This window comes from Dipodomys spectabilis, unplaced genomic scaffold (assembly GCF_019054845.1).
Source record: "Dipodomys spectabilis isolate Male_0828 unplaced genomic scaffold, ASM1905484v1 ptg000019l, whole genome shotgun sequence".
NCBI lineage: Eukaryota > Metazoa > Chordata > Mammalia > Rodentia > Heteromyidae > Dipodomys > Dipodomys spectabilis.
In genome coordinates this window covers 17119331-17144050 of record NW_024870696.1, presented here as the reverse complement: position 1 = coordinate 17144050, position 24720 = coordinate 17119331, and the positions used below count along the sequence as shown (strand labels likewise).

Here is a 24720-nt window from a genome sequence, read left to right as displayed (position 1 = left end):
AAAAATATTTTTTAAAAAAGACAAGAAGAAGCCAGGTGCTGGTGGCTCATGCCTGTAATCCTAGCTACTCAGGAGGCTGAGATCTGAGGATCACTGTTCAAAGCCAGCCCGGGCAGAAAAGTCCATGAGAGTCTTATCTCCAATTAACCACCAAAAAACCAAAGTGGCATTGTGGCTGAAGTGGTAGAGTGCTTGCCTTGAGCTGAATTGCTGAGGGACAGTGCCCAGGCCCAGAGTTCAAGCCCCACAACCAACAACAAAAAAAAAAAAGAAGAAAAAAGAAAGGTAAGAAGAGGAAGAAGATGGAGGGAAAAGTCCCTCTGAGGAGTATTTCTGTTTTGGAGCATTCCGGGAGGGTTAGCAGCTTCCACAGCAATGCCAGCGCCTCGGTAGGATACACAATCAAAGTCTGAATACTGAAAAAATGGAGTTGGCTATGTGGGCTGTGCAGGTTGAACCCTGGTCTCACAGAAAAAAAATTATTTATTTTTACTGTTGTTTTTCCCTTCCTTTAGAGCATCGTGTGCACTGGTCGACGTCAATGGTACCCAGACCCCTCCCTGGTCCACTGCATCCAGTCATGTGAGGTAAGCAATCCTCTTCCTCAAGCCCAGTTTACAGAGAAGTGAGGTAAGCAATCTTCTTCTTCCTCAAGTCCAGTTTACAGAGCAGTGCCCAGCTTGCCATTCCAGACCCGGTCCCTCTCCTGCTCCTGTGTTCTCTCTGTGGTCTCTGAATGTGACTAGATCCACAATCCCAAATTCAGAAAAACTAGGATTCCCGACCTTTAGCTTTAGAAAGATCCTCTTCTTAAGAAAATAAAATCCTGTTAATAAAATAAATCCTCTGACTTAATAAAAAGGAAGTTTAAGCCAGGTGCCGGTGGTTCACGCCTATAATCCTAGCTACTCAAAAGGCTGAAGTCTGAAGATCACGGTTCGAAGCTAGTCCCGGCAAGAAAGTCTTTAAGAATCTAATATCCAATTAATCACAGAAAAAAGCCAGCAGTGGTGCTGTGGTTAAAGTGGTAGAGTGCTAGCTTTGAGCAAAAGGAGCTCAGGGACAGCACCCAGGCCCAGAGTTCAAATCCCAGGATCAGCAAAAAAAAAAAAAAAAAAGGAAAGAAAGTTTAAAGGTAAGTCAGAATTACACCTTTGGGTTTCTGTAAGTAAGCCTTGTACTTAGATTAGGCTTTTGCAACAAAGGTGTCCCTCAGATACCTTTGTTGGTATAGCACAGTGTCTAGAACTGCTTTAATTCAATTGCAAGTGTTTAAAAATTGAGACTTTTTACATAAAATTCAAATGTGCATTCATAATATTATATGCATACACAACAAATAAAAATAAGTATAAAAGTTATTTGGGCAAAAGTTTTCTTTTCAAGAAGCAAGAATACTTGGTGTTCATGGACACAGTCAGCTGGAGCTGAGGAGCAGCTGCAACTTCAGAGGGGGACTTGGTTCTAGTTTAGCAGAATCTTTCCTATTCTGTAGCCCCTCACCTGACAACTTCCTTCCTTAGGTTAACCACACGAGTCACACAAGCATCTATGGTTGTAACCCTCGTGGTAGATCTATAATCTAATGTTCCCTGATACAGACTAGACTTTTAGTCCCTCAAGAAATCCTGTCTACTTTACCTTGGATGCTCCTCCCAGTGGGGATCTTGGAGAGTAGTTAATTCCTGGCTAGCTCGTCTGGAACTAACTTAACAAAGAACGGTCAAGAATGAGGCAAAACCTTGTAGGGAGAAGATGATGCAGGAATCTAGAAGAGAGAAGGAAGCTATACACACTCTATAGCCAGTGACAAATACAAATATTCTAGTCTCAGTTACATCAGACTCTCTTTTTCAATCCAAATCTCTCTGGAAGTAAATAAGCCACTTAGCAGCAATGCCCTAATAGTTCTGGCTCCTCCTTGTGTACTAGTGAGAGCTGTTTTACTGCCATTGATTTCCAGCATCCTCCTCCAAAACACACCCAACCCACACGCATGTCAATCCCTCTATTCTTCTGTATTTCTGTGTCTCTTGTTCTAATTCTGGGAAAACTGAAATCCACACAAAGCCTGAAGAGGGGTGTGTGGGGGAGGGGGGGAAGGGCAGTGTTTGAAAGGAAAGGGAAAACTTGGTGAGGGGAGTGATACCCATAAAATAATGTTCTGCGAGGGCATGGGGGAAATGCTAGCAGAGAGTGTGCTTTGTTATGGTGTGGGCCAACAAAACAGCTCATCTTCTGCCATCATTAGAAAAACAGATGGTAGTGGCGCGGGCGAGGCGGGAGAGAAGGGGAGTGAATCATTCACTGGGCAGGGGGCAGGAAGGGGAAAGAGGAGGCCAGGGAAAGATGGAGATAAACAGACAGAGGACTTGGGGAGCTGGGAAGACATCAAAGGGATCCTGAGAATTCCCTTCTGCTGTTTCTATGCATGACCGCAAGCGGGAGGGTGGATGACAGAGCTTGGAGCTGGCGTTGGTGTTTCCCAGAAGGTTATGATATAACGCTTTCCCCAGTTGTCCTCCCCTCCACCCAGAATCCCAGCAGACACTCTAGATCTTTCATCCAGAGTCTCCCAGGCTGCCATAGCCCTTATGTCGTTCTGACAAACAGTAACTTCCACTGTTGCTTCTCCTATACTCCTCCTTCGACCCTGCCCATATCATGAACAGCTGATCTTTAACCTCTTGATAGGTTTTGGTCCCCCACTCCAAAGGGGCTCAAAGTGTGGCCCCTGGACCAGCATCTCTGGCTCCATCAGGAAGCTTGTTAAAGATGCACATTCCCAGGCCCCACCCCAGGCCTACTGACTCACAAACTCTGGGCATAGAGCCCAGCAGTCTGAGTTTTACCAAGCAGGCCCTCTAGGGGATTCTTCCGACCACTAAAGTTAGAGAACTACCACCTAACCACTGTGGAAGCAGACAGGAAGATTCCTAACCTGGGTGTCCCTATTTGAAGTCTTCATTGTCCACAAGTAATTCTAGCCAATTACATTTTACATTTTGATTTTTCTATATTATTTTGGATTCTTTCTACGCTGTGATTCCCCATTCCCTGTGTCAGATTTGAAAGCCTGGTTTTTGGCTTCTGTTCACTCAGCAAAGCTAAGAACAAGAAAGTTCACTTATGGATCAGAAGGGAGAAAAATAAAAAGAGAGTTCATAACCTTAGGAAAGGAAAGAGACCTGGTTAGGAGAAGAAGGAGAAACAGTTTGGAAGAAACAAACAAGAAGAACTGTGAAGAGGGAGAACGAGAAAGGAGAAAATAGGCTGAAACTGGCATGTGCAAGGGCAAGTTGGCTGATTCCTAATTCTTTACTGGAAAAATCAGCTAAACATATTAGGGAGAAATGAAAAGCATCAACAGCAGAAGAGGGAAAACAAACCCTGAAGCAAGATAAGGCAAAAGAAGCTGGAAGGCTAAAGGAAGTCTTTTTTATAGAAGTTATTTTAAAAAAAAAAAAAAGCAGCCCAGAAATTTGAGCTCAAATTAGACACTTTGCAACCTAATGTCCAGAGGGGATTCTCTGTTTTGCTTTCCAATACTGAAAATAATTCTGAGATGTCCCCTTTAGCCATTCAGCCTTGTAAGCGTGGGGTGTGTCATCCATTATTTCTCCTAGTAAGCCCAAGGCAGTTAGTTCATTCCCTCACTGTTCACCGTGCACTGCCTGCTTCCTGTCTCTTCCATCCTTGTTTGTGTCTTTTCTCCTTTGCCGTGCACATTGTGCTCCCATTTTCCACTACTGTGCTTCTTGGGTTCTTTGAGAGACACCCACAGGGTTTCCTCTAACAATCATGTCGAAATAATTGCCTCTGCTTATGGTGACTTGTGTTTCCATTGTTTGAGCAAGAATATGTGGGCATTCCACATCTGCAATACAAATCTGTTCATCTGTCAAATTCTATCTTTCTATTTGCTTTTCTTGACCTTCTTGACCTGAATATGCCTGTGTTTTCTCTCTCTTTCATACGTTGAAAATGGACAAAGATGGCAAAAAAAAGTTTTTGAAGCCAATCAAGTCCAGATTCAAATCCTGAGTTGACTAGTTGTGTGAGCCTCAGTGACTTGATTTGGATTGGGAAATGAGACACAATGCTATTTGAAGGACTTATTAGGAGAAATTAATGTGCATGATACATTTAATGTCAGGTCTGGCCCATAATAAAGTCTTACAAAGTGGCATGGTTGGTTGTAAGCTCTTAGCCGCTGTGTATATGTTTACCAAATAAGTAAAAAAGTAAACAGGGGAATTGCTGATGGTATGTCCTCAATATAATCAGGGGGAAAAAAACCTCAAAGAAAGGAGCAGCAGCAGGAAATTGTTTCCACAGAGAACCACTGAGATTTTTAATTCACAAATCACTTGGAGACAACTAGTTGTCTATTGTGTTCAATCAGCCACCAACTCAGTAGTCAACATCTCATTCTGAGAAACTCTACTCACTCCTACTCTTAGCCTCCTATCTTAGGCCTTCACATGGCTCATTTGAGCTATAGTAGCTGTCTGTTATGTGTTCTCCCTCATTCTTAGACTTGTGTCTAACAATTGCCCTCACCTTTGCCTCTATTGTTACAACAGAATTCTGTCTCTCTTTTGCGACCCATTGTTTGCACACTTCAGTCAATAATGAATCTCTAGGTAGTAAATGGTTTTAATACTTCCATCTCAGTACTAGTTCACAAGTGAAGAAAACTCTGTCTCATAGATATGACAATCCAAGTGTGAGAAAGGATGTAGCAATATCTATTCTGTGATTGTTTGATCAACATTAATGGGTTCTGATAAAAATAAAAGTTACCAAATTTTATTTATCACTAATACTGAATTACTCTGGCACTGAAAGCAAAGTGGTGCTTTATCACATTGTTAAGCCTCATGAGGTCTTGCCCCCCAGCAGGTACTGAGAAGAGGAGAAACAAAGCTCTAACACTAACAAAGCTCTGATCACTTAAAAGGCCTCCTTAAATCTTAGGCTTAATAAGAGGCTTGGGTCATGTGTGATTCACCATTATGATGTTTTTTGAAGGATTCAGGAACTGTCTAAAGGAAGAAAAGCCAAGTCGTATATGTCATTTTAAAAGAAAAAGAGGTTGAACAAAAACTACCCATATTTACAAGTCTGACATTTCTACTAGAAAAGTTGAAGGATAAATATCTCCAAGACCAAGTCTTATATTTATAAGGAACGTCCTCTCCTTTTCTGATGTTGAGCTCTATAACAGAATGATTGGTCAAAGAGATAAAGGAGAAGTTACTCCTGAAGTTTAGTAGACATGTCATCATAGTCCAAATGAGGTAGCCCTACATCACATTCTACATGTCCTTCTGGAAGGGGCAGTCTACCCAGTGGAGCACTGAGGACTTGTTCTGGCCACATTTTGCCTTTCAACATTTCCTGGGCAATAGGATCAGCTGGTAGCTTCTTTAGAAGCATGCTTAATGCTGATTCTTCCTTTAAAATGCAGATGTTTAGGTTCTGCTTCTCCTTCCTGTTGTTTTTAATAAGAAGCATGCTATAAAACTCCACAATATTCATATTTAAAACAAAGATTCCAGGTGGTTCTAATGCAGGTGACCTTAAGATGAACTTTAAGGAACACTGGATAGGGATTAATCCCCTAGCAGGCAATTAAATACAGCAGTGCCTAGCTCATATCTAGGAAGAAAAACATACATCTTACAAAAGTTCTGCAATAAAATTTTTAAATTATTTGAAATAAGATAGAGTTCAAAGGGTTCAAAATAGAGGTAAAAGCATTTGATAACAATGGTTAAGACTGTATTACTGTAAACTAGAAAAGGCTAGGTTGTTTAAAAAATATGATCCATTCTTTCTAGAAAACAAAACACTTATGGCTCATTTTGGGGAAAGAGCAGCATAGCTCTAATCTTCAAACAACAACCTACATACAAGAAAGTTTTCAGTAAGCCTATCAGAAAACCTGGACAGTTGAATCTCTCTCTCTCTCTCTCTCTCTCTCTCTCTCTCTCTCTCTCTCTCTCTCTCTCTGTCTGTCTGTCTGTCTTTCTGTCTGTCTGTCTGTCTGTGTCTGTCTGTCTCTCTGTATCAGTATTCTCATCAATAACCCAGTTCCATTTTCTCAATGTCTAGCTTACATTCTACAGACACTAGAAACCACAGAGGTAGCAAGAGTTAAACATTGGATGTTAATACCTTTGGGGAAAAATAATCAAAATAACTAGGATTCCAAAGCCTATAACAAGAAAGAAAAAGACTAACATAGTATGTAGAGCAAAACTAGCACTCATCACCTGCCCCAATAATAAAAGAAGCAGAAAACAGTGGACTTTAAATACTGAATGAATTAAGTTAAAAGTAAATCTGTGGAAGGATGACCTGAATATTTTAACCTTTATACAAGGTTATAAGGGGAAATGTTTCAAAGGCACACTAGTCTTTAGAGAGTTTTTAAAAGAGATATATTTCTTCTCTTTCTGACATGGATAACCACTTGCTCCTGCTCAAACAAGTATTCTCTTTCTCTGTAAATCAGCACTGTGTATTTAAATATAAATAGATTTGTGCTTTGTTAAAGAAGTTAGTGGCTATATTTTTATTTGTCATTACCATGAGAGTCCTACTTCTATCGGAATATACACAAGAGGGAATTGGGAATGGAAAATGGAGCTTTGGGGACACATTTAACTCCATCTGAGTTAGCTGCATTACCGAAACATAGGTGGGGATTTGTATTGTTTTTACACATTTAGTAGTTCATACCAACACTGCTTCCATCACTAATTCATTCCATCTGCTACACCATTCCTTGGATTCTTTCTCCTGTTGTCTTGGACCTCTCTCTGTTCTCTTTTATTATTTATACTCCAGATGGTAGTCCTGTTAGCTGCGTCTGGGACATGTGCATCTTCTTCACTCATGGGCATTACCCAGCTTTCCTGTTTTGTATCTTCAGAATACGGGGACTAAAATATAACTCATGAGGTGGAAAATAGCCACATGAAAATTGTGATTTTCTTGCACCAATTTTTCTCATCCAGAATCTGAGCCAACACAGGGTTAAAAAATTAGCTAAATCCTGACAAATAAGACAAAATTTAAGGGCTATGTTTTATTCTGGGGTACAGAATGTCTACATACAGATGTAGGATTGACATACTCAGAGGAAGAGAGGACAGGAAAACCTGCCAGAGATAAGGTAATACCTGCCTGAGGTAAGGCAGGGTGAATAGGTGTGATTGTGGGCTTCTACATTTTCAGGTCCTTCTGAAAGAAGGACATTGTTAGAATTCTGGTCCTGTAGTTTTTAGGACAAGATGGTGTGTGTGTGTGTGTGTGTGTGTGTGTGTGTGTGTGTGTGTGTGTGTGTGTGTGTGTGTGTGTGCGTGCGCGCACGCGCTATTCTTCAGATTTCACTATATGAGGCTCCATAGTAAGATGTCACAATTACGATGAATTTGAGAGATCTGTTCAGAGAGCTGGGCTGAAATGTAGAAGTGCCTCTAGACTTCATTGTTCTGCCTTCCTGTGACGGCAGAAGTAATCTCAGGCTCACCTCCAGGAAAGCATGAGGGAAGTTTTCTCTCAACACTAAATATTTCAAACTAGCAAGGGAGGCAGATAGCTCTGCATTTCAACAAAGGATCTCGGAGACTGTTGAATAAGAACAACCTAGGCTCAGAAAGAGCCAGAATGGTCTCGGACCATTATATGGCTCCCACGGGGGGCACCTGCCTTATCTGGCAACCTGTTAGCTATGTGGAGGCTTAGGTTCCACTCTGGACTTGTTAATCAGAAAATCTAGAGGTGTAGTCCTACATTAGTCTTAATAAAGCTTTCCCTGGTATCCACGGCAGTCTCAGGAGGATAGTACCTGCCTGGAGGAACATGGAGAGCACAATGCTAAGGCCCTTTCTCTGGTCCCAGATGTTCTGCTCTCTTTTCTGGTCCTCTATGTAGTGAAGTTGCTCAAAAGTTGTTTATTTTTTGTTTTCATAATAATTACTACTTGCTATGTTTATCTTTATTACTATGCCTTAGTAATATGCTTTTCGTCACTGGTTAGTCCAAATTACTCTTCACAAATGCCAGGGCTTGGTAGTGTTAGAACAACCCCAAATGGAATTCAAAAATCTGCCCAGATAGAATTACTAGTCACCTTTCAGAAAGCACTCTCACCCGAGTGTATCTTAATGAATTCTCTATTAAAAAGAGAGAAAAGAATGAATCGTATTTAAGATACGATGCCCTGTATAACTATGAAGTTAACTTACTTTGTCTTTATTTGTATATTCTTAGTGAAATAATAGTCACCAAAGTCAAAACTTCTCTTTGTTATGTTTTAGCTGTTTACAAGCCATATTATAACTATTTTTTCCCCTGCTTCTCAGAGCACAGATCTTCTGGGCCTCACTTTCTTTTAATTCATGCCAAGTTCTTTAGGATCTGTGGGTAAGAAGGAATTAGAAAAATGATCATTAGAGTTGGGATGATAACGTCCTAGAAAACAATAATGGCAACAGCTACTAACTTTTTTGGTACGGATGCTGTAGGTCCTGACAGATCTAAATCTAAATATGTGTTAGACGTGTTAAAATCCAAAGAGAAATTGAAAATTAGCTTAAGTTGGAACTGTCTTCCAGCCTTACTAGTGCCAAATTCCAATCCTCTTGAGATTTGTTTGTGAATTTTCTGCCAGTTTTGTGCAATATCTCCACCAGGCTGGGAATCCAAGCATGTCTTTAGGCCCATCCAGACACCTATTCAGTGCAGGGCTCAACTTCAGAGTCTCTAGCTGGAATCTCTGAAAAGAAGACTCCAAATGTTAATTAAGATGAGATTTTCTCTTGGAAACCTAAAACCATTGTGGGGCATGTGTGTGTGTGTGTGTGTGTGTGTGTGTGGTGTGTGCACGCGCATACATATGTGTGTTTTAATTCTCTGCTTTTTAAAAGAGTAAAACTTTAAAAGCACAACCATGCAAATTGTAAAGCCTCATGTAGACAAACAACATTTCACGAGGGTTTATGCTTGTCTGCACCTCCTCTGGAGCTGCTCTGTGACATCTTGGTGGCCTTTGTACCAGGCTTCATTTCATTTACCCTCTGGGTCTCCTAGTAAGCTACCTTTCACTGTTTTCTCTCTTCAGTCTTGCTACCTTTTCTTACTCTACCCTTTGCATCAGACACTCTTTTCTTTCCTTTATATTTCTGTTCCATCTCTTTTCATTGCCCTTCCATTTCTAGCCTATACTTGCAGACCATGTAAGTATTAAATTAATATTTCATATTAAGACGTGAAGCATTGGCATCGTAGAAACACTCTCTTCTTGTATTTAGTCTGCCAGACCTTTCAACTCTGTCCCAAAGATTATGTTGTGCTTGTGAGAATGTACAGTAAACAAAGTTATGTCTACAAATTGTTCTCTCCTTGCCACTTCTCAGTAGCACGTTGTTCCGTGAAGACATTTGTTTTCAAATTGTATTTTAAATGCATTATCACTATGACACAAATACCTGGGTCCTCTAGAGCACTAAATGTTTCTACCATTTACCATCATTGCAACTGGCATAACTCCTTCATTCGATGGTCAGATGGAAGAAGTCTTTCAGAAATTTGTGTAATTCAAATTTCTAATTATCTGGTAAAATAAATATACTTTTAAGTGGAATTATTTGTATTATACCAACTAAGTCCTAGCAAAACCTTAGACTCTATTATACTTTGTTTAAAAGAATATAAAATATATATTTATTGTGAGGTACCAGTGGCTCATGCCTGTAATCCTAGCTACTGTAAATCATGATCGCCTTTTCCCTGTCCTCTGTCTCCCTCCCAAAAGCTACATTTCGTCTCTTTTGCTTTTCCTTTGTCATCTTCTTATATTTCTTCTTGAAATTACATGTTTTATTTTACATCTACCTCTCTATCTACCATCTATCTATATGTAATATACTTCTACTAAGTCTGAAATTTTGTTCTAGTACATTATCTCCTGGCATTCTAATGTAAAAGGTGAAGTTTATCTCTGACATCATTACATACACACATGCGTGCGCACACATGCATACACACACACGTACTACTGCCTTTGTGGGTACTTGATATTTCTAATAGCTAGGCCTTTTGGTGTGTGGCATTCCAGGAATTTAGGTTTCTGTTTCCCTGCTATGCCAGCCAATACTTGCCCATTCATTTTTTAGTTTCTTGCATGTTGAATTCTCTACTGGCTACCATCATCTCTATTGGCCTCTTTTATGCATTGCTATTTTTTTAATTCCTTGTTATCATTTGACAAGCAGATAAGAAAGAGGAAGCAGCAAGTAGAATCTTCTTTTTCTCCCAAAAGTTATCCAATGTAGTAGTGTTAACAAATATAAAACAGTGTTTCTTAGGAAGACTTTTGATGAGAACACACCTACTGGCTGTGGGTGACAATCTGGTGGAGAAAATGGAAACAAAAGATAAAGGAGGTAGGAGGGACTATAAATACCATTACTTCTGAGTCTCATGGGAAGGGAGTAACAATGATTACAAAGTTTGTAAACTAGGAGGTGAAATTCAGAAATACCAGGTATGGCATGTGAAACAATTTGTCATTTCTTTTTTTTTTTTTTTTTTTTAATTTTATTTTATTTTATTTTATTTGAGAACATAGTGTACAGAGGGGTTACAATTACATGGGCAGGATAATGCATACATTTCTTACCAAGCATTGCAGCCTCCTCCTTTGTTTACCCTTCACCTCCCTTCCCAGCCTCCCCCCTCCCTCCCACCCAATCATACCCCCCCTGCCCCCCCGACCGACATTGTAAAGCTGGTTTTGACATGACTTTTTGTACTTCTCATTGTTGCAACAGGTCCACCTGAACAATTTGTCATTTCTTTGTGTAGACTTTCCCATCTGTTTTTTGACAGCAAATATTCTCCTTCCAGTTGCTCAGGATGACATCATTCTTCTATTTCCTTTACCCTCCATATCCAATTCATTGGACAAGCTGGTCTTTCTCCTCTGATTACCTACAAGCTCCTCTCAACATAGTAGCCAAAGCACCCTGCTAAAATATAAGTTAAATCACAACACTCCTCTGCTAAAGGCCTAACAAGTCCTCATTTCGTCCAGAGTAAAAGTCCTTACAATGGCTTACATCATTCCACCGAAAGTTTCCTTTCTGATCATTTATTGACTAAACCAACTTCCCAGTCTTCCTCTCTGCCCATCTTCTAACACAAAGCACTGTAGAATTCCTTATACTGCTACCATCTCTTACTTTCTAATTTACTGTGCCATTCATTGTTATGTTTAATGTCAATTTTCTCCATTGGGTTGTAGTTTTCTTGGGGAGAGAATGTTATTTGACCTCATTCACTAGTATACATCAATCCTTTAATAAGACACTATAGCCACTGTCACATAGAAGATGCTAATATTTTTTTGAGCAAATGAGTTTGATAATCTAAGAATGCCCACAGAGCGGCATCTGGGTATGAATCTTAACAAGCAGCCTAATGATCATGGGCAAAGAAAAGTTTTGCTGACACGTGAAGAATAAAAGATTTCCAAGAAACCCTGAGTTTTATAACTTCTTTAAGAGCCTTTTCTATTCAGTGTTTTTTGTGATAAACTTAGGGTTAATATCTCCTTGTACTAAGATGTTGGGGGTAGGGGTGGATGAAATTTAGATTCCCAAGGCACCTTCAGCTCTTTTAAAGACTATTTTTGTACTGGAGGAAGAGGACATAATTCCCATAGAGTGCCTTTCTTCTCTTTGAGTGTATGACCCAAATCAAAGTCATTTAACTCCCATAGGAAAAGAATATCTCCCTTAGTTGACTTATAATGTTCTTTTTGACTCTCAAATGATGTATCATTTGTGAAAGCATTTGTAGACTGGAAAATGCTACACACATGTGTCAGACTATCATCTTTATTATCATCCCTGTGTGTGAGAAGCCTTCAAAAACAAGCCCAGGCAGAGACAGGGCAATGATTCAAGTAACATAACCTCCATGCTACCTACTAGCAGTTCCCAAGGAAAGAAGTATCTCCAGGAGGCATGAGAAACTGCAGCAAGGATTATTTCCTTTCAACTCCATCTGACTCCTCGCAGTCCTACCTCTGTGTGCTAGTTTTTGCATCTCTTTGATTTTACTTTTCCAAAGGTAGACACTCAAATTGTATGGGAGAACCTTGATTAATCTGGCTCACGGCAGCTCCCATCTGAAGCTTTCTAGTAGCATCCCAGCATCCACAAAACAGCTTCCTACAGAAGTTTCCCTTAAGTGTATCACCATCCTCAGCTATACACCCCCTGTTACATTTTTGCCTTCAGTTCCTTAAACTGAGTAACAAGAGAGAAAAACAAGTCATTGAAACCTTAGTCCAACCAAACCAAATCAAACAATATCCACGCACCTATTTTGGCAAGAGTGAGGCTTACTGCCTGACCCTTGTCCCAATACCTTAACCCAATGACACTGAGACATTATTTTACCAGTCGGTTCAGCATGGTCTCTTCAACCTTATATATCGTTTTCCATCCAATTTAAGATCAGCCTTTGCAACACGGCGGGAGAATCATTGCAGTGGATCAGGAGGCCCCTGTGGCTTTTCTCAGGCTGGTTTTCCACAGCTGATTCTAGCCTGCAATATGCTTTGCCAGAATAAGGTGGCTGGAGATCTAACCATACTGAGAGGCCACCACAGAGGCTGCATTTCAGACTAGTGAGGCTCAACCCAACAGCAGCCTTCCTGCAGCACAGAGCCTGGTGTCTCATTACACACACACACACACACACACACACACACACACACACACACACGAGGTAGGCATACACCAGGGGGATTCTCATGGAGAATAGACGTTAGTGCCCATGTGGCCAGCCACATGTCAGGTACGGCATGTTCTTTTCACTTTGGTTAACTCTTCTTTCCTTCTCTCTACCCTCACCCTCTTTTGCCCTCTCCTTCCTACACCCACTGTCTGTACAAATTTTTCTCCTGATTCATACTGGGCAGTCTCAAATTTTTGTTGTTGTTATTGTTATTGCAGACATTAGATGCTTTCAATATGAGAGAGAGAGAGACAGAGACAGAGACAGAGAGAGAAACCACAACAAACCTGAAAGAAAACATATTCTACCTCAGGAATGTATAATACTGCATGCACGGGAAACATCTTCCTACCTCTCTAGGATTAGCTACAGAAGCCAGGGCTCCAAATTCTAGCACACAGAAATGCAAATTTGCCCAGCCTCTTTGGTGTGAACCTCATACAAATTCTGTCTCAGACTTTGCTGTCCCACACCATGGCTAAGATGTATGGAATATCACTGCCGCTCTCTTCTGAACTTGCTCCATGGTAACAAAACTATACGCATTTCTTCAAGGCCATTTCTTCATTTGGTCACTTCAAGTAGTATTTTCTGGGTGGCTATTATGAGTTTAGATTACAGAAGTGAATAAGAGGCTCCCAACACAGTGTACACAATAAAGACTAATCAGTTTGCTATCTAAGCAGTAATAATCTAAATCCACATGAGACTGGAGATTAAAGCAGAGTTTAACCAAATCACATGGTGAAGGACTTGGGGAGAATCACCATCCGATGTGAGTATGAAGGATAATTAGGAGCATGTAAACATTCAAAAATGAGAAGAAAAATGTTTTCTTTCTTTTCTGTTATAATCATGATTCACAAAGGGTCCATGAGAATCCATGTAGAATCAAATCCACTCCAGCCCAAGTCATTGCAAAATCCTTATCCAGATTCAGAATTGAGTTTGACAGCTAGACCCAGGAGACTGAGATCAGGTTCAATGGCCCGTCTCTTAATCTAGAACCCTGCATGGTGAAACTGTGAACTCCCCGCCTCCCACTCAGCCCAGGTACAAAGTAGAGCAGAAACAAAACAACCACAATAAACATTCCCATTCGAGAAGAGTAATGAGAGTCATCTGAAAGTCACTGATTTACAGCAGTTCCAAAATCCTATTGAGCAAACATTGCAAAAGCCTCTGTGGTGAGAAGGGGTGTGTTTCTAGGGTAATAACTTCTCAATACTCCCTGGGTGCAGCTCCCAGTTGATCATTCTTTGTGGCTCTTGGCTCTTGGCTCTTTCTTATTAGAAGTTGCTCCTGTCCCTCATCCTCTTTGGTCACTAAATGGAGCTTTGGAGAATATCTCTTTTTGAGAAGCTGGACCATTTAGTCAATCTATTTTCTCCTGTCAAAAGATAGAAAAGGTCTTTTTTGTGTTCTCTTACAGTAAATCTCCTTTAATCCAAGTTGATGGCGATTTGGGCAATTCAAACTCTTCATAAGCTTTATGATCTTGTTCATATTTTAATTCCAGGCAAATTCATGTGCCAAAAATTATACTTGTAAGTCTTTTCAAGAACCCTATCTCTCCATCCCTGTCTCTTTCTCTATCCTCTCTCTCTCTCTAAAAATTTAACATGCTGTTCTGCTTATTTGTCTTCTCTTGGTCAGCAATTTTATTAACTGCAAGGGATTCCTATGTACTAACCAATCCACTTGAAGATCCTAACAAATGGTTTGATTATATTTTTAATTGTTATAATATGTAGGGCAGAATATTTATTAATGTTTTATTTACTTTGAGTAAGGAGAAATTAAGGACTATTATTAGGGTTTGTGGGTGGATAATAACTTCATTTCATAAGATGTACAAAAGGAGATGAGCAGAGTCAAAAGGGAATATCAAGTATTAAAAATTCAGTGAGTTCCAAGATATGGTGGTACATGTCTGTAATCCTAGCATGCAGGAGGCTGAAAAAGGGAGATAGTGAGTTCAGGGTCAGCCTGCACTACAGGGACAGGAAGGAGGGAAGGAGGGAGAGAGAAAGAGAGAGAGAGAGAGAGACAGACAGAGAGAGAGAGATACAGAGAGACAGAGAGGAGAGAGATTTTATGATTACAGTATTGAAAAATAAAGCGAATTTTCAGCTCCATAATGTAGTTGACTCTCAGTACCAATAGGAAACTGATTGCAGGATGCATGTTTATACCAAGATTTGCAGCTGTTCAATTCTGGGAAGGAGAGAGAGAAAGAGAATAACACAGAGTGAATAATATTGAAACACATTGCATCCATGTACAAAGACAACATAAGGGAATGCATTCAGTAATAGAGTGTTGGGAGGATAAAATGCATGCATGTGTGAAACTCCACAGTGTGACTAACACCTTTGTAAAATGAAGATACACTAAAATGCATGACATGAATGTTGGGAGAAAGCTCCACTTCAAGACCAGAGGTCAATGGGCAGGAGGAGAAGAACAGGGGATATGGTTGCAACACTTCACATGCACAAATGCTTGGGGTTTTTTCCTCTAAAGTCTGGTGTTCTACCACTTGCATCATGCCTCCGAGAACTCTGGCTTTTTGCTAGTTAATTGAAGATAAGTCTCTTACTACCTTTCTTCCTGGGCTGGCTTGGAACAAAGATTCACTTGTCTCAACCTTATAAGTAGCTAGGATTACAGGTGAGCCATGAGTGCCAAACTACATTAGTTTTGTTTTTTGTTAGTGTGTGTGTATGTACATGTAATATGCTTAATATATATATGTGTATATATGTGTGTATATATTATGTCCTTAGATGTATATGTGTCTAAAACACATAATGCATATGTATGCATATGTGTGGCATATATATACATGTACACACATATACATAGCTATTTGGGAATATTGCAATGTAAGGCTTGAACCCTTGGCCTCATGCATGCTAGGCGTGTGCACATCTACTAGCTGTGCCCCAACCCTGATATTCTTATTTTGAATGACCAGTCATACCAGCTGCTAGAGGGCAGAAGCCATGTTTAATTATTTGTGTTTATAACCCACCCCTGCTGATAATTTAGTACTAAGCATTCCATAAATATTCCTGTTTGACTAAGTACTGTTCATTTTATTCTCTTCTTTGGCTCTTCTTATCATGTATTCTTGGCTAACATCCTTAGGCTTTAAAAATGGAGTTATTGGGATTCAGATTTAAAACTAGTATTAGAATTAATAGAGAAACCAAAAAGCAGCTTGGATATGCATTATGCATTATGCAAATGTGAAGGCTCTGAACAAAGAAAGATAAAACATACACCCAAATGTCCTCTACCTTGTTGTTTGTTGAAGTTTAAAAAATACAAGCTTAATTTTCAAATCTGTTGCTCATTCTCCAAGTAACCTTGGGCCACAGCCCTTTGTCTCACTTTTCCCATCAATGGAATATGGATAATTATATTAATCTGCCTCACCAGGTCATGTGATAACTTTAAAAATGAAATTAGATTCAACAAGTCTTTCTAATGTGAGAAGTATTAAGGCTGGTGATGCATGTCTGAAATGCTGTTAAATTTCTAGCATGGGTCTCTGGTTCTACAGCCACTTGTGACCCAAACATCACTGTAGCTAAGATGAGGGTACTTGTGGCCTGCCTGTGTTGGCCCTATATTCCCAGTCCTGTTTTTTTTTTTTTTTTTTCTTATTTTGTTGGTCATGGGCTTGAACTCTGGGCCTAGGCACTGTCCCTCAGCTCTTCAGCTCAAGGCTAGCTCTCTACTGCTTGAGCCACAGGGTTACTTCTTGTTTATTGGAGATAAGTATCTCAGGAACTTTCTGCTCTGGTTGGCTTTGAACTGCGATCCTCATATCTCAGCCTCCTGAGTAGCTAGGATTACAAGCATGAGCCACTGGCTCCCTGCTAAAGGGTTGTTTTTTGTTGTTGTTGTTTGGTTGATTTTTTTAACCGTGTTTTTTGTCTTTTCTTTTTTGGTACTGGGGATCGAACCCAGGACGTGTCACTTGCTAGGCAGATGCTTTGCCACTGAGCTAAATCCCAGCCCAAGAACACAATCTTAAGCTTGGTACTTTACATATATAGCAGCGTTGCTGGAGAATGGCTATTTTATGCATCATCCTTTGTCCCATATTGGGCTGGGTAAATGGTAGTATCTGTGAGGTTACAGAACATGGGAAAGAAAGGAAGAATGATAAGGTTAGATAGCACCCTCCTCTAGGAGCAACTTGTTCCACCTCCACAGGCAAGGATCCATTGATTCTCAAAATCACCCCAGGCTTGCTGTGCTAAGAACATGACAGCAAAGTTTGCCACTCATCACATGGCAAACTTAATAGCATTATCAATGCCAGGGTCATTGAATGAGGAACTAGTACAATCATGAAGAAACGGAGTAGTTGGCAGTAAGTTTATCTTCCCAAAGCTCCAGAGCCAGAAAATGTGGAACCAGTCGATGAGCCCAAGCAGTCTGGTTGCTAAAGTGCCTGTTCTTAAACTAGTAGGAAGAGTAACACTAGAACAAGGAAAACATGTCATATAAACTAGGAATGTGAAATTTTAGGAGATGAATTCAGGGTGCTGATCACTTGCTAGGGAACTTTTCTCATCTTTCCAAGCTTTAAACCAGAGGAAGAAAGGGTAGAGGAGGTATGCCAATGAACTTTGCTTAGCAAGGATCAGAAACTAGAGAACATGTTGTGAAAACAGATGCAGTTGATCAGAAGATGAGTGGATAAGATACACAGACCAGCATCCCGTAGATAAAGGGAATGTAAACAAGACACTTACACAGAGAATAGGTTCCATATGGGAGAAAGTGATCTTGGAAAGACCAACCAATTAACAGAAAACAGTACAGCTGGGTTGACAACTCAGGATGGCGTGACAGGTTGAAGAGGAGAACCACAAAATCAGCCTCGCAAATTGAGTTGTCCATAGACACAAGAGCTTACAAAGCAGACGGAGGCTAAAAGAAAGAAGACTATTGGCAAGAAAGTTTTCTAGAATAAACATGACACCTCCCTCTTGCCATTCCTCAACTCAGCTTGGACCTGGGTATTTCTGGGGGTGATCAAATAGGTCCATCTAAGTTGTGAAGGAGGTCTTCCCCCAAATTGGGCCAACAGCATATACTGGGACCTGCTAGACTTCTACTAAAGGGGCAGAACAAAACAGAACCCCACAGATACAGCATCTCCCAAAACAGGGTCTGTTGTCTGATTATGATCTCTGTCCCATGGCTCCATTCTTAGATTATGTATAGGATTTGTTCTAGTTTGTTTTTCGGTGAGCAATTGTTTTGAGGAAAGTTTATCCCAAGTGTCATAAACTTTAATCACCACCTATCTTCTCTAATATTCTTATATTTAGATATAAGTATTTAACACTATTGACAATCTTCTTCAAAACACTGATTCTGACTTTTTTTTCTGTTCCATATTATAAGCAGCCAATTCGGTTCTTAGTTTGAAGTGCTTTAAATTAACTTTTACCTGCTCTGGGCCCCTCACGTTCTTTTCTTGATTAGGTTCTGTATTTTTCCAACCTTTGAAACATAACTTTCATCATGTTTTTCTACTCAAATAAGTTTCAGTTGTTTCCTATTGTCTTCATAATATGGCTACGATTCCCTCTGGATGGAGATTTTGACACAGTTCCAAACTTAGATCATTAATTCTGAAAGCAGAAAACTATAGACATTTTTTTTTCTTTTTCCATCTCAAATCTTGGCAAGTATTTGGCTTTCCTTCTGAGATTATTCTCCCCACTTCTCTATCCAAATCCTATCCATCCTTCAAAGATGAGCATCAATCCCAGATACTTTATAAAGCCTTCTTGCAAGACAGCATCCCTTAGGCCTTGTCCCTTTTTATACTTCTGTAGCTCTATTAGTGGTGCCATTGATTACTATGGTAATGTGCCCTCCCTTTGTGTGTGCTTTGTTCTCTTCTATCTCCAGTAGTGTACAAATTCAGTCTTACTCAGAGTTCATGCTATAAACGCTACGTTAAAGCAAAGATACTATCTTTCATAGAATCCACTGTGGCATGTAGAGGAGACTCATTAAACCTGCATTGACTGAGTATCCCAGAATTCTGCAGAGGAACATCATGGCAGGCTCAGAGTGGATTGCCACTGAATATCTTATATGATACATTTGTCATGAATTTCTAGGCATTGGCCTTTCCTAAGGCAGAAGGGAGCAGCATCAAACATACAGATTCTGAGAGAGATTGGACCAGGTGTGCTGTACTGAGAAACAGAATGAAGAACATTTTCAATAGGAGACGGTAATGCTAGAGGCAGTGTGAGAATGTCAGGATGGTTATAATATAGGCCAGGACATCACTATTACTCTATACCTTGGCTACAGACGCATTGCTTTATAGCTCTGGGCCTTAGGCTTTTCATGTACGAAGTGAGCAAAATCCTGGTACCTATTTCACTGATAATTATAAGGATTCATGTGTACAGACTCCATAGTACACAGCATGTGTGACATAAGAAATTAAAATATATCATGCTTTATATTTTGTTAAAACGGTTTTACCATTAGGTTTGTTCCTTACGTTTATTGGTTTCCAAGGAAAGTGTGTGTGTGTGTGTACATGTGTACATGTGTGTACACCTTTGTAAAATAAAAACATGTGGCCAAGGGTGTGGCTCAAGTGACTGGCTGCACAAAGATTCTGAGTTCAATCCCTAGTTCCACAAAAAAAAAAACCCTGTTGTATGTTATATAACTATAATCCAGCTCTATTTTACTAATTATTACACATACATTTATCACATATATAAGAGAGAAAATACCCAAAACATATTCACATTTACAAATGTGTGTGTGTGTGTACATGTGATTTCATATGTGCATGTATATATCACATATGCATTGCATATACATGAAAGAGAGAATTGAAGAGAGAAAAGGAGTCCATAGATACCAAAGCTCAAAGAAATGCAACATGGTTCTACCCAAGGTAGAACATGCCAATCTTGTGGAGAGCTGACTGTGGAAGCAAAAATGGGAATCAACTACTTTGGTTTCCTGCAGTTACTCTTCTCATCCTAGGAATCTTTGCCTTCACCTCAATAATTCTGTCAGTGGGTTTTCCTGCTTGGGAAGATAGGGAAGCAAAAAGAGAGACAGATGAACGTAGTGAAAGAACAAGAGAAATTGGGAGAGGAAAAAATAAGACATTCAGCAAACAGAAAGCTGTCCAAGAACAACACTTACTCCAAACAATGAATACTGTCATTTCCTCCCACAGTTTGCATTCCCATCTTCCACAGCAAACTTGGGGAGCCAAGAAATGTAGAGCTGCCTGGCATGTGTGTGTGCCTGGTAGGGGGTAAGGAGAGAGCACGTGTCTCAGGGATGCGGTAGAACATTCCAGGGGCCAGTTCAGCCTGCCTTAATCTCCCATAACTGAAGGCTGTCCAAGGATCTAGAAGACCAGATTCAGGGAAGTGTAGGCTCAAAGTCCATGCAAGACCCAAAGAGCCTGCTTTAGGCCAGGCCCCACACAACTTTCCTTTTTGTCCCTCTATGGCAGGATTTTAACTCTGAATTATGCCTTCTTCTCAGCTTTCCTATCATCCATGCAGCCCATAGTGACATGAGCTCCTGAGCAAAGCATTGTGTCCCTGAGCATTTTAAACATATGGAGAATGACTGAACAAGGATCAGAAAGGGCAGAGGGACTGGCCACTTACAGAGGCAGGCAACTGGCCAGAGGCAGGCATCAGAAGGTTGTACCACTCTCAGCAAGATACTCAGGGCACCTGAAATTCTAATAGGTTTCATTTGTTTGATTCTATTTATTTATTTATTTATTTCGGTCCTGGGGCTTGAACTCAGGGTCTGAGTGCTGTCTCTGAGTTTTTGTATTCAAGGCTAACATTCTACCACTTTGAGTCACAGCTACACTTCCACAATTAGATGGAAAAATTGGTGATAAGTGTCTCACAGACTTTCCTGCCTGGGCTGGCCTTGAACTGCAGTCCGCAGATCTCAGTCTCCTGAGTAGCTAGGATTATAGGTGTGAGCCACCAATGCTGGGCTTTTGTTTGAATTTTTAAGTTTGGTGTCTACTCCGATTGACCTGGAAGGTCAAGTGCATTTTAGGAATAATTATTAATAAAGATCTAATACCCGGGAGGCTAGGGAAAATACTGGGAAAAGTAACTTTGTCATAAATGGGAAGGCAAGACAAATTGGAAAGAAAAACTGACTTCTTATCTTACAGAGCTGACTCTGGGGAGATTTCACTCTCCAGAAATTTCCAAATATTCCTTAAGCACCCGCCATCATACGTCGGGTAAGGGTTGATGCACATGGCTCAATGCAGATGGAAGGGAGTAGAAAAAGGAAGAGAGCAATGTGGCTGTGCCCTGGCCTCTTTGTCTTTTTAGAATTAGAACCTCCTGTGTTCCAAGTCTCCATTCTAACCTAGAAACACAGTAGACTGACTTCAATTAGCTAGTAGGAGACAGAAAAGTTGCTGAACAAACAGTGGTTAGGCCATTATCTTCTAAAGAAGAAAGCCAGATGCCATGCAGCAAGACAGTGTCAGAAGGCCCATTTTATGTCTGTTGTGGAAAACAAGAGAAAGGAAATCATGAGATGTGGGCTGGCCAGCTCCACAAGCGAGACTCCCCAGAGGTCTGACAGTGTGCCATTATTAATTCTTCTGTGAGTCCCAGCTCAGACCTATGACAACCAGGCTACCTGGAGGTCTACTGCCAGCCGTTACTGGACAACATTTTGAGAAGTGTTGCTGTGTGGTTCAAGGAGAAAGAATGATCTGACTACGAAACAGACTTTGACAACCAAGAATGAGGAATCACTGGCTAAGTCTACACTTGAGTGTATGGAATGAGCTACACCAGATAAAAGGAAATCACCACTGCCCTGGTGGTGAAAGAGAAAAACATTGTTTGGGTGGGCTTTTTGTCTTAGTTCATAGAGTGTGGATTTCAATACACAAAGACCAAGGAATGACTCAGTAGTAATGAAGATTAGTGTAAGGAATGAAGTTGTGCCTGCGAATGGAGCTCAGGGTGCCTTCACGTTCTATAAAGGTTTAGTGACAGATTGAGCATGACAAGAGGCAAAAGGTATGGAAGAGCTTTCCTTGGTGAGGCCTCTGGCTGATGGGAGAGCCCAGCCTTATAGCTCACAGCATGACTTTCAGTAGAAGGACGGATGGACACTGCTCAGACTTGTGTGGAACTGTGTGGAGAGATTTGCTGTTCACCTAGCTACCTTAAGGAGCAGGAATTCTAGCTGGACCAACATTGTTCTGGTATGGAGACATGCGAACTCCACTGGAATCTTCCCCTAACTATCCTGTCCTTGCTGCCATTCATAACCAATTCTATCTGCACCTGCCAAATTGTAGGCAAACACCAGTCATATTGGATTTTGTTGGGCTATGAGCAGAAGCCATACGTGGAGTAGGTTGGTGTATTTGAACCTGAGTTGGGGAATTTGTATAACTCTGAGTTCTAACTACTATAGCTACATGAAAGTGGCTAAAGGGAGATGATTTTTGGATGGAAATCCAGAAAGTTTTCTTGCCTTTCTGTTTTTCTGTCATATCTTTCAGGGAAGAGATGTCTGTGATGGTTTATGTTTTCACATAGGCTAGGAGACCCAGGTCATCATGATGATTTTGAAGACTGACCGATTTTCTAGAGCCCAGGCAGGCCTTCCCTGGCTTCTGTTTTTCCATGTCCTAGACTCATTTCTCATGCACGTGACCCATGCTCCTTCACAAATGTGTGCTCATGGGGGAGACAAATGGGAAGAAGACTATCAAAGATAACAATAGCCATGATTTTGCCTCTGAGGTGTTGGTGATGGAATCTCCAGGGTTTTCTAACCAGAGTCTATTTGCAAGGAACTCGCTCACTGCGAAAGGAAAAGCAGTAGAAGTTTCCCTGAAACATTCATCATGCTGACTTACTGAGTGGTTACTGTGCCTCAGGACTGTGCTAAGAATTCAACCTCCTTTGCTTACTTGTCCCATGTCTTGAGACAGGGGAGTCATGTGCTTACCAGAAGAAGACTACTGCTTGTAGTGACGTAAACTGTTCAGACTCTTATAGCTGGAAAGCAGCAGAGCAGAGGTCTGAGCATGGCTTGTCTAACACTACGTTCCATGCTCTTAACCAGCTTGATCTCCGGTTGTAATATTTTGTAATGTTTTGCTGGAAAAGAGCTCTTAAATTCTGAGCGCCTTTAAACCATTATAAATGAAAGAAGTAGTCACTTGATTTTATTTTGCTTGATTTTTATTTCCATCTCGATTTATCTCAATTATTTCTCTCAGTGGAGATTACTTCTTGATCTCATTGTCAAATTTTACTTTGCTCTTGAATCAGATTTAGATGAGCTGATTGTAAGACATTTCATTCAGCCCTTCAGAAATACTTTTTCCTTCACACTTGGTGTGGTAAATTGTACAAGCAGAAGTTTGAGGTCCTACACAGAGGTTCTAAAACCACACATGGACCAGAAATCCATAGAAGACCACAAGACTAGACATCACTTCAGCGATCCAACAGTATGTGTATCTTCACTGTCTTTCTTACAACTACTGGCTAATCAACTGGCCTTCAAGGGGATAGTCTGAAGTTTGCTGTTACCTGCTAAATGAGCCTATCTATGGCATCCTAACAATTAGTGACTTAGACAAGGTCTGGATTTGAGTTATGATGGATTTGAATCATGAAACCTTCAGGGCTGGTAAGCAGAAACAGTATTATCATAGGACTGTAGCATTTCATATCAGCCCTGGAAAAGAGTCTTCTTTTCCCAACAGGGTCACTTATAATTCTCCACCTTGTAAAAGCCCCAGATCCAGTCCTCTATTCCTGAATCAATCACTTGATTATAGATTTACATATATTCCCATGGGAGTCATAGTATAGTGTCTTCTTTCTGTTCTAATATTCAGTCTCTTTCTGATTTGGTCCCTGAGAAATTCCCTTTCAATTCTTAAGATCTAAGCTCTAGAACTGGAAGAATATTGCCAAATTTTATTCATCATTTTAGATGGCTTACAGCGGAAGAATATTCAGATGGTAAATATTGTTACTTCTCCCAACCTCCAGAAATAGGTGTATGCCAGTACTCTGTTTCTAGTAAAAATAGATAAAACATAGAAAGACATCTATCCAATTAGTAAGTATGTATATGAATCTTTCTCAACGCCAAAGGCTATGTTTATGATAAAGAATGAAAAAAAAGTACTGGGTATTCTTAAAAGCTAGAGATGAGTCTATGTTTTGTGATCTTCATAAAACAACATACCTAGTAAAATTATTCTAGAGGAATAATAAAAGGGAGGAATGTGGTGATAAACTGTGCCACTGTGGAAATGGTTATTTGCTGGGGAAATGCTGTGCCTGGAATGGCACTACTGACTGTAACCACAAAGATGATAGGATCTGATAGTCTTTCAGAATATGAAGTTCTGTAACACGTGTGCATAAAATATCCTGTTGTGTCCCAGAGGTTGGAAGAACTCTTTGGATCCAAGAAGGCAGACAAAATTTTCCAGATGAGATATCTAAGAAATTGTTCCTGCAGGGTCCACCTCAAGATACCTATTCTGAGTATTTTACAGTTTCCAAGACGATTGTAGCAAGCCTACAAATGTGATATCATTGGAGTCCTCCCATCCCAAGGGGGTGAAAGTTGGAGGAGTGGAACAGCTCTATCTATTTGTTTCACCATATGACTGCAGTGAGGAGCAAAGTACTTGGCTTTTATACTCTGAGCCCCAGAAATCAATGCTTCTGGATTGTAGAGACCTGTTGGTATGGCTAGCACATGGTGTTATTTCTTCCTGGGAATGTGAGGCTCCACGGAATGTGGGTCTACCAAGTCTCAATCTTCAGAGTA

The 24720-nt window shown here is 40.4% G+C and overlaps 1 protein-coding gene across 1 annotated transcript in view; it reads left to right on the top strand.

Annotated features, from left to right (window-relative positions):
• Positions 1-24720, top strand: part of Pappa2 (pappalysin 2) — a 214997-nt gene that overhangs the window by 178927 nt on the left and 11350 nt on the right. The window contains 1 exon segment of the mRNA XM_042674437.1: positions 516-587. Within this exon segment, the coding sequence (XP_042530371.1) occupies positions 516-587 (72 nt within the window).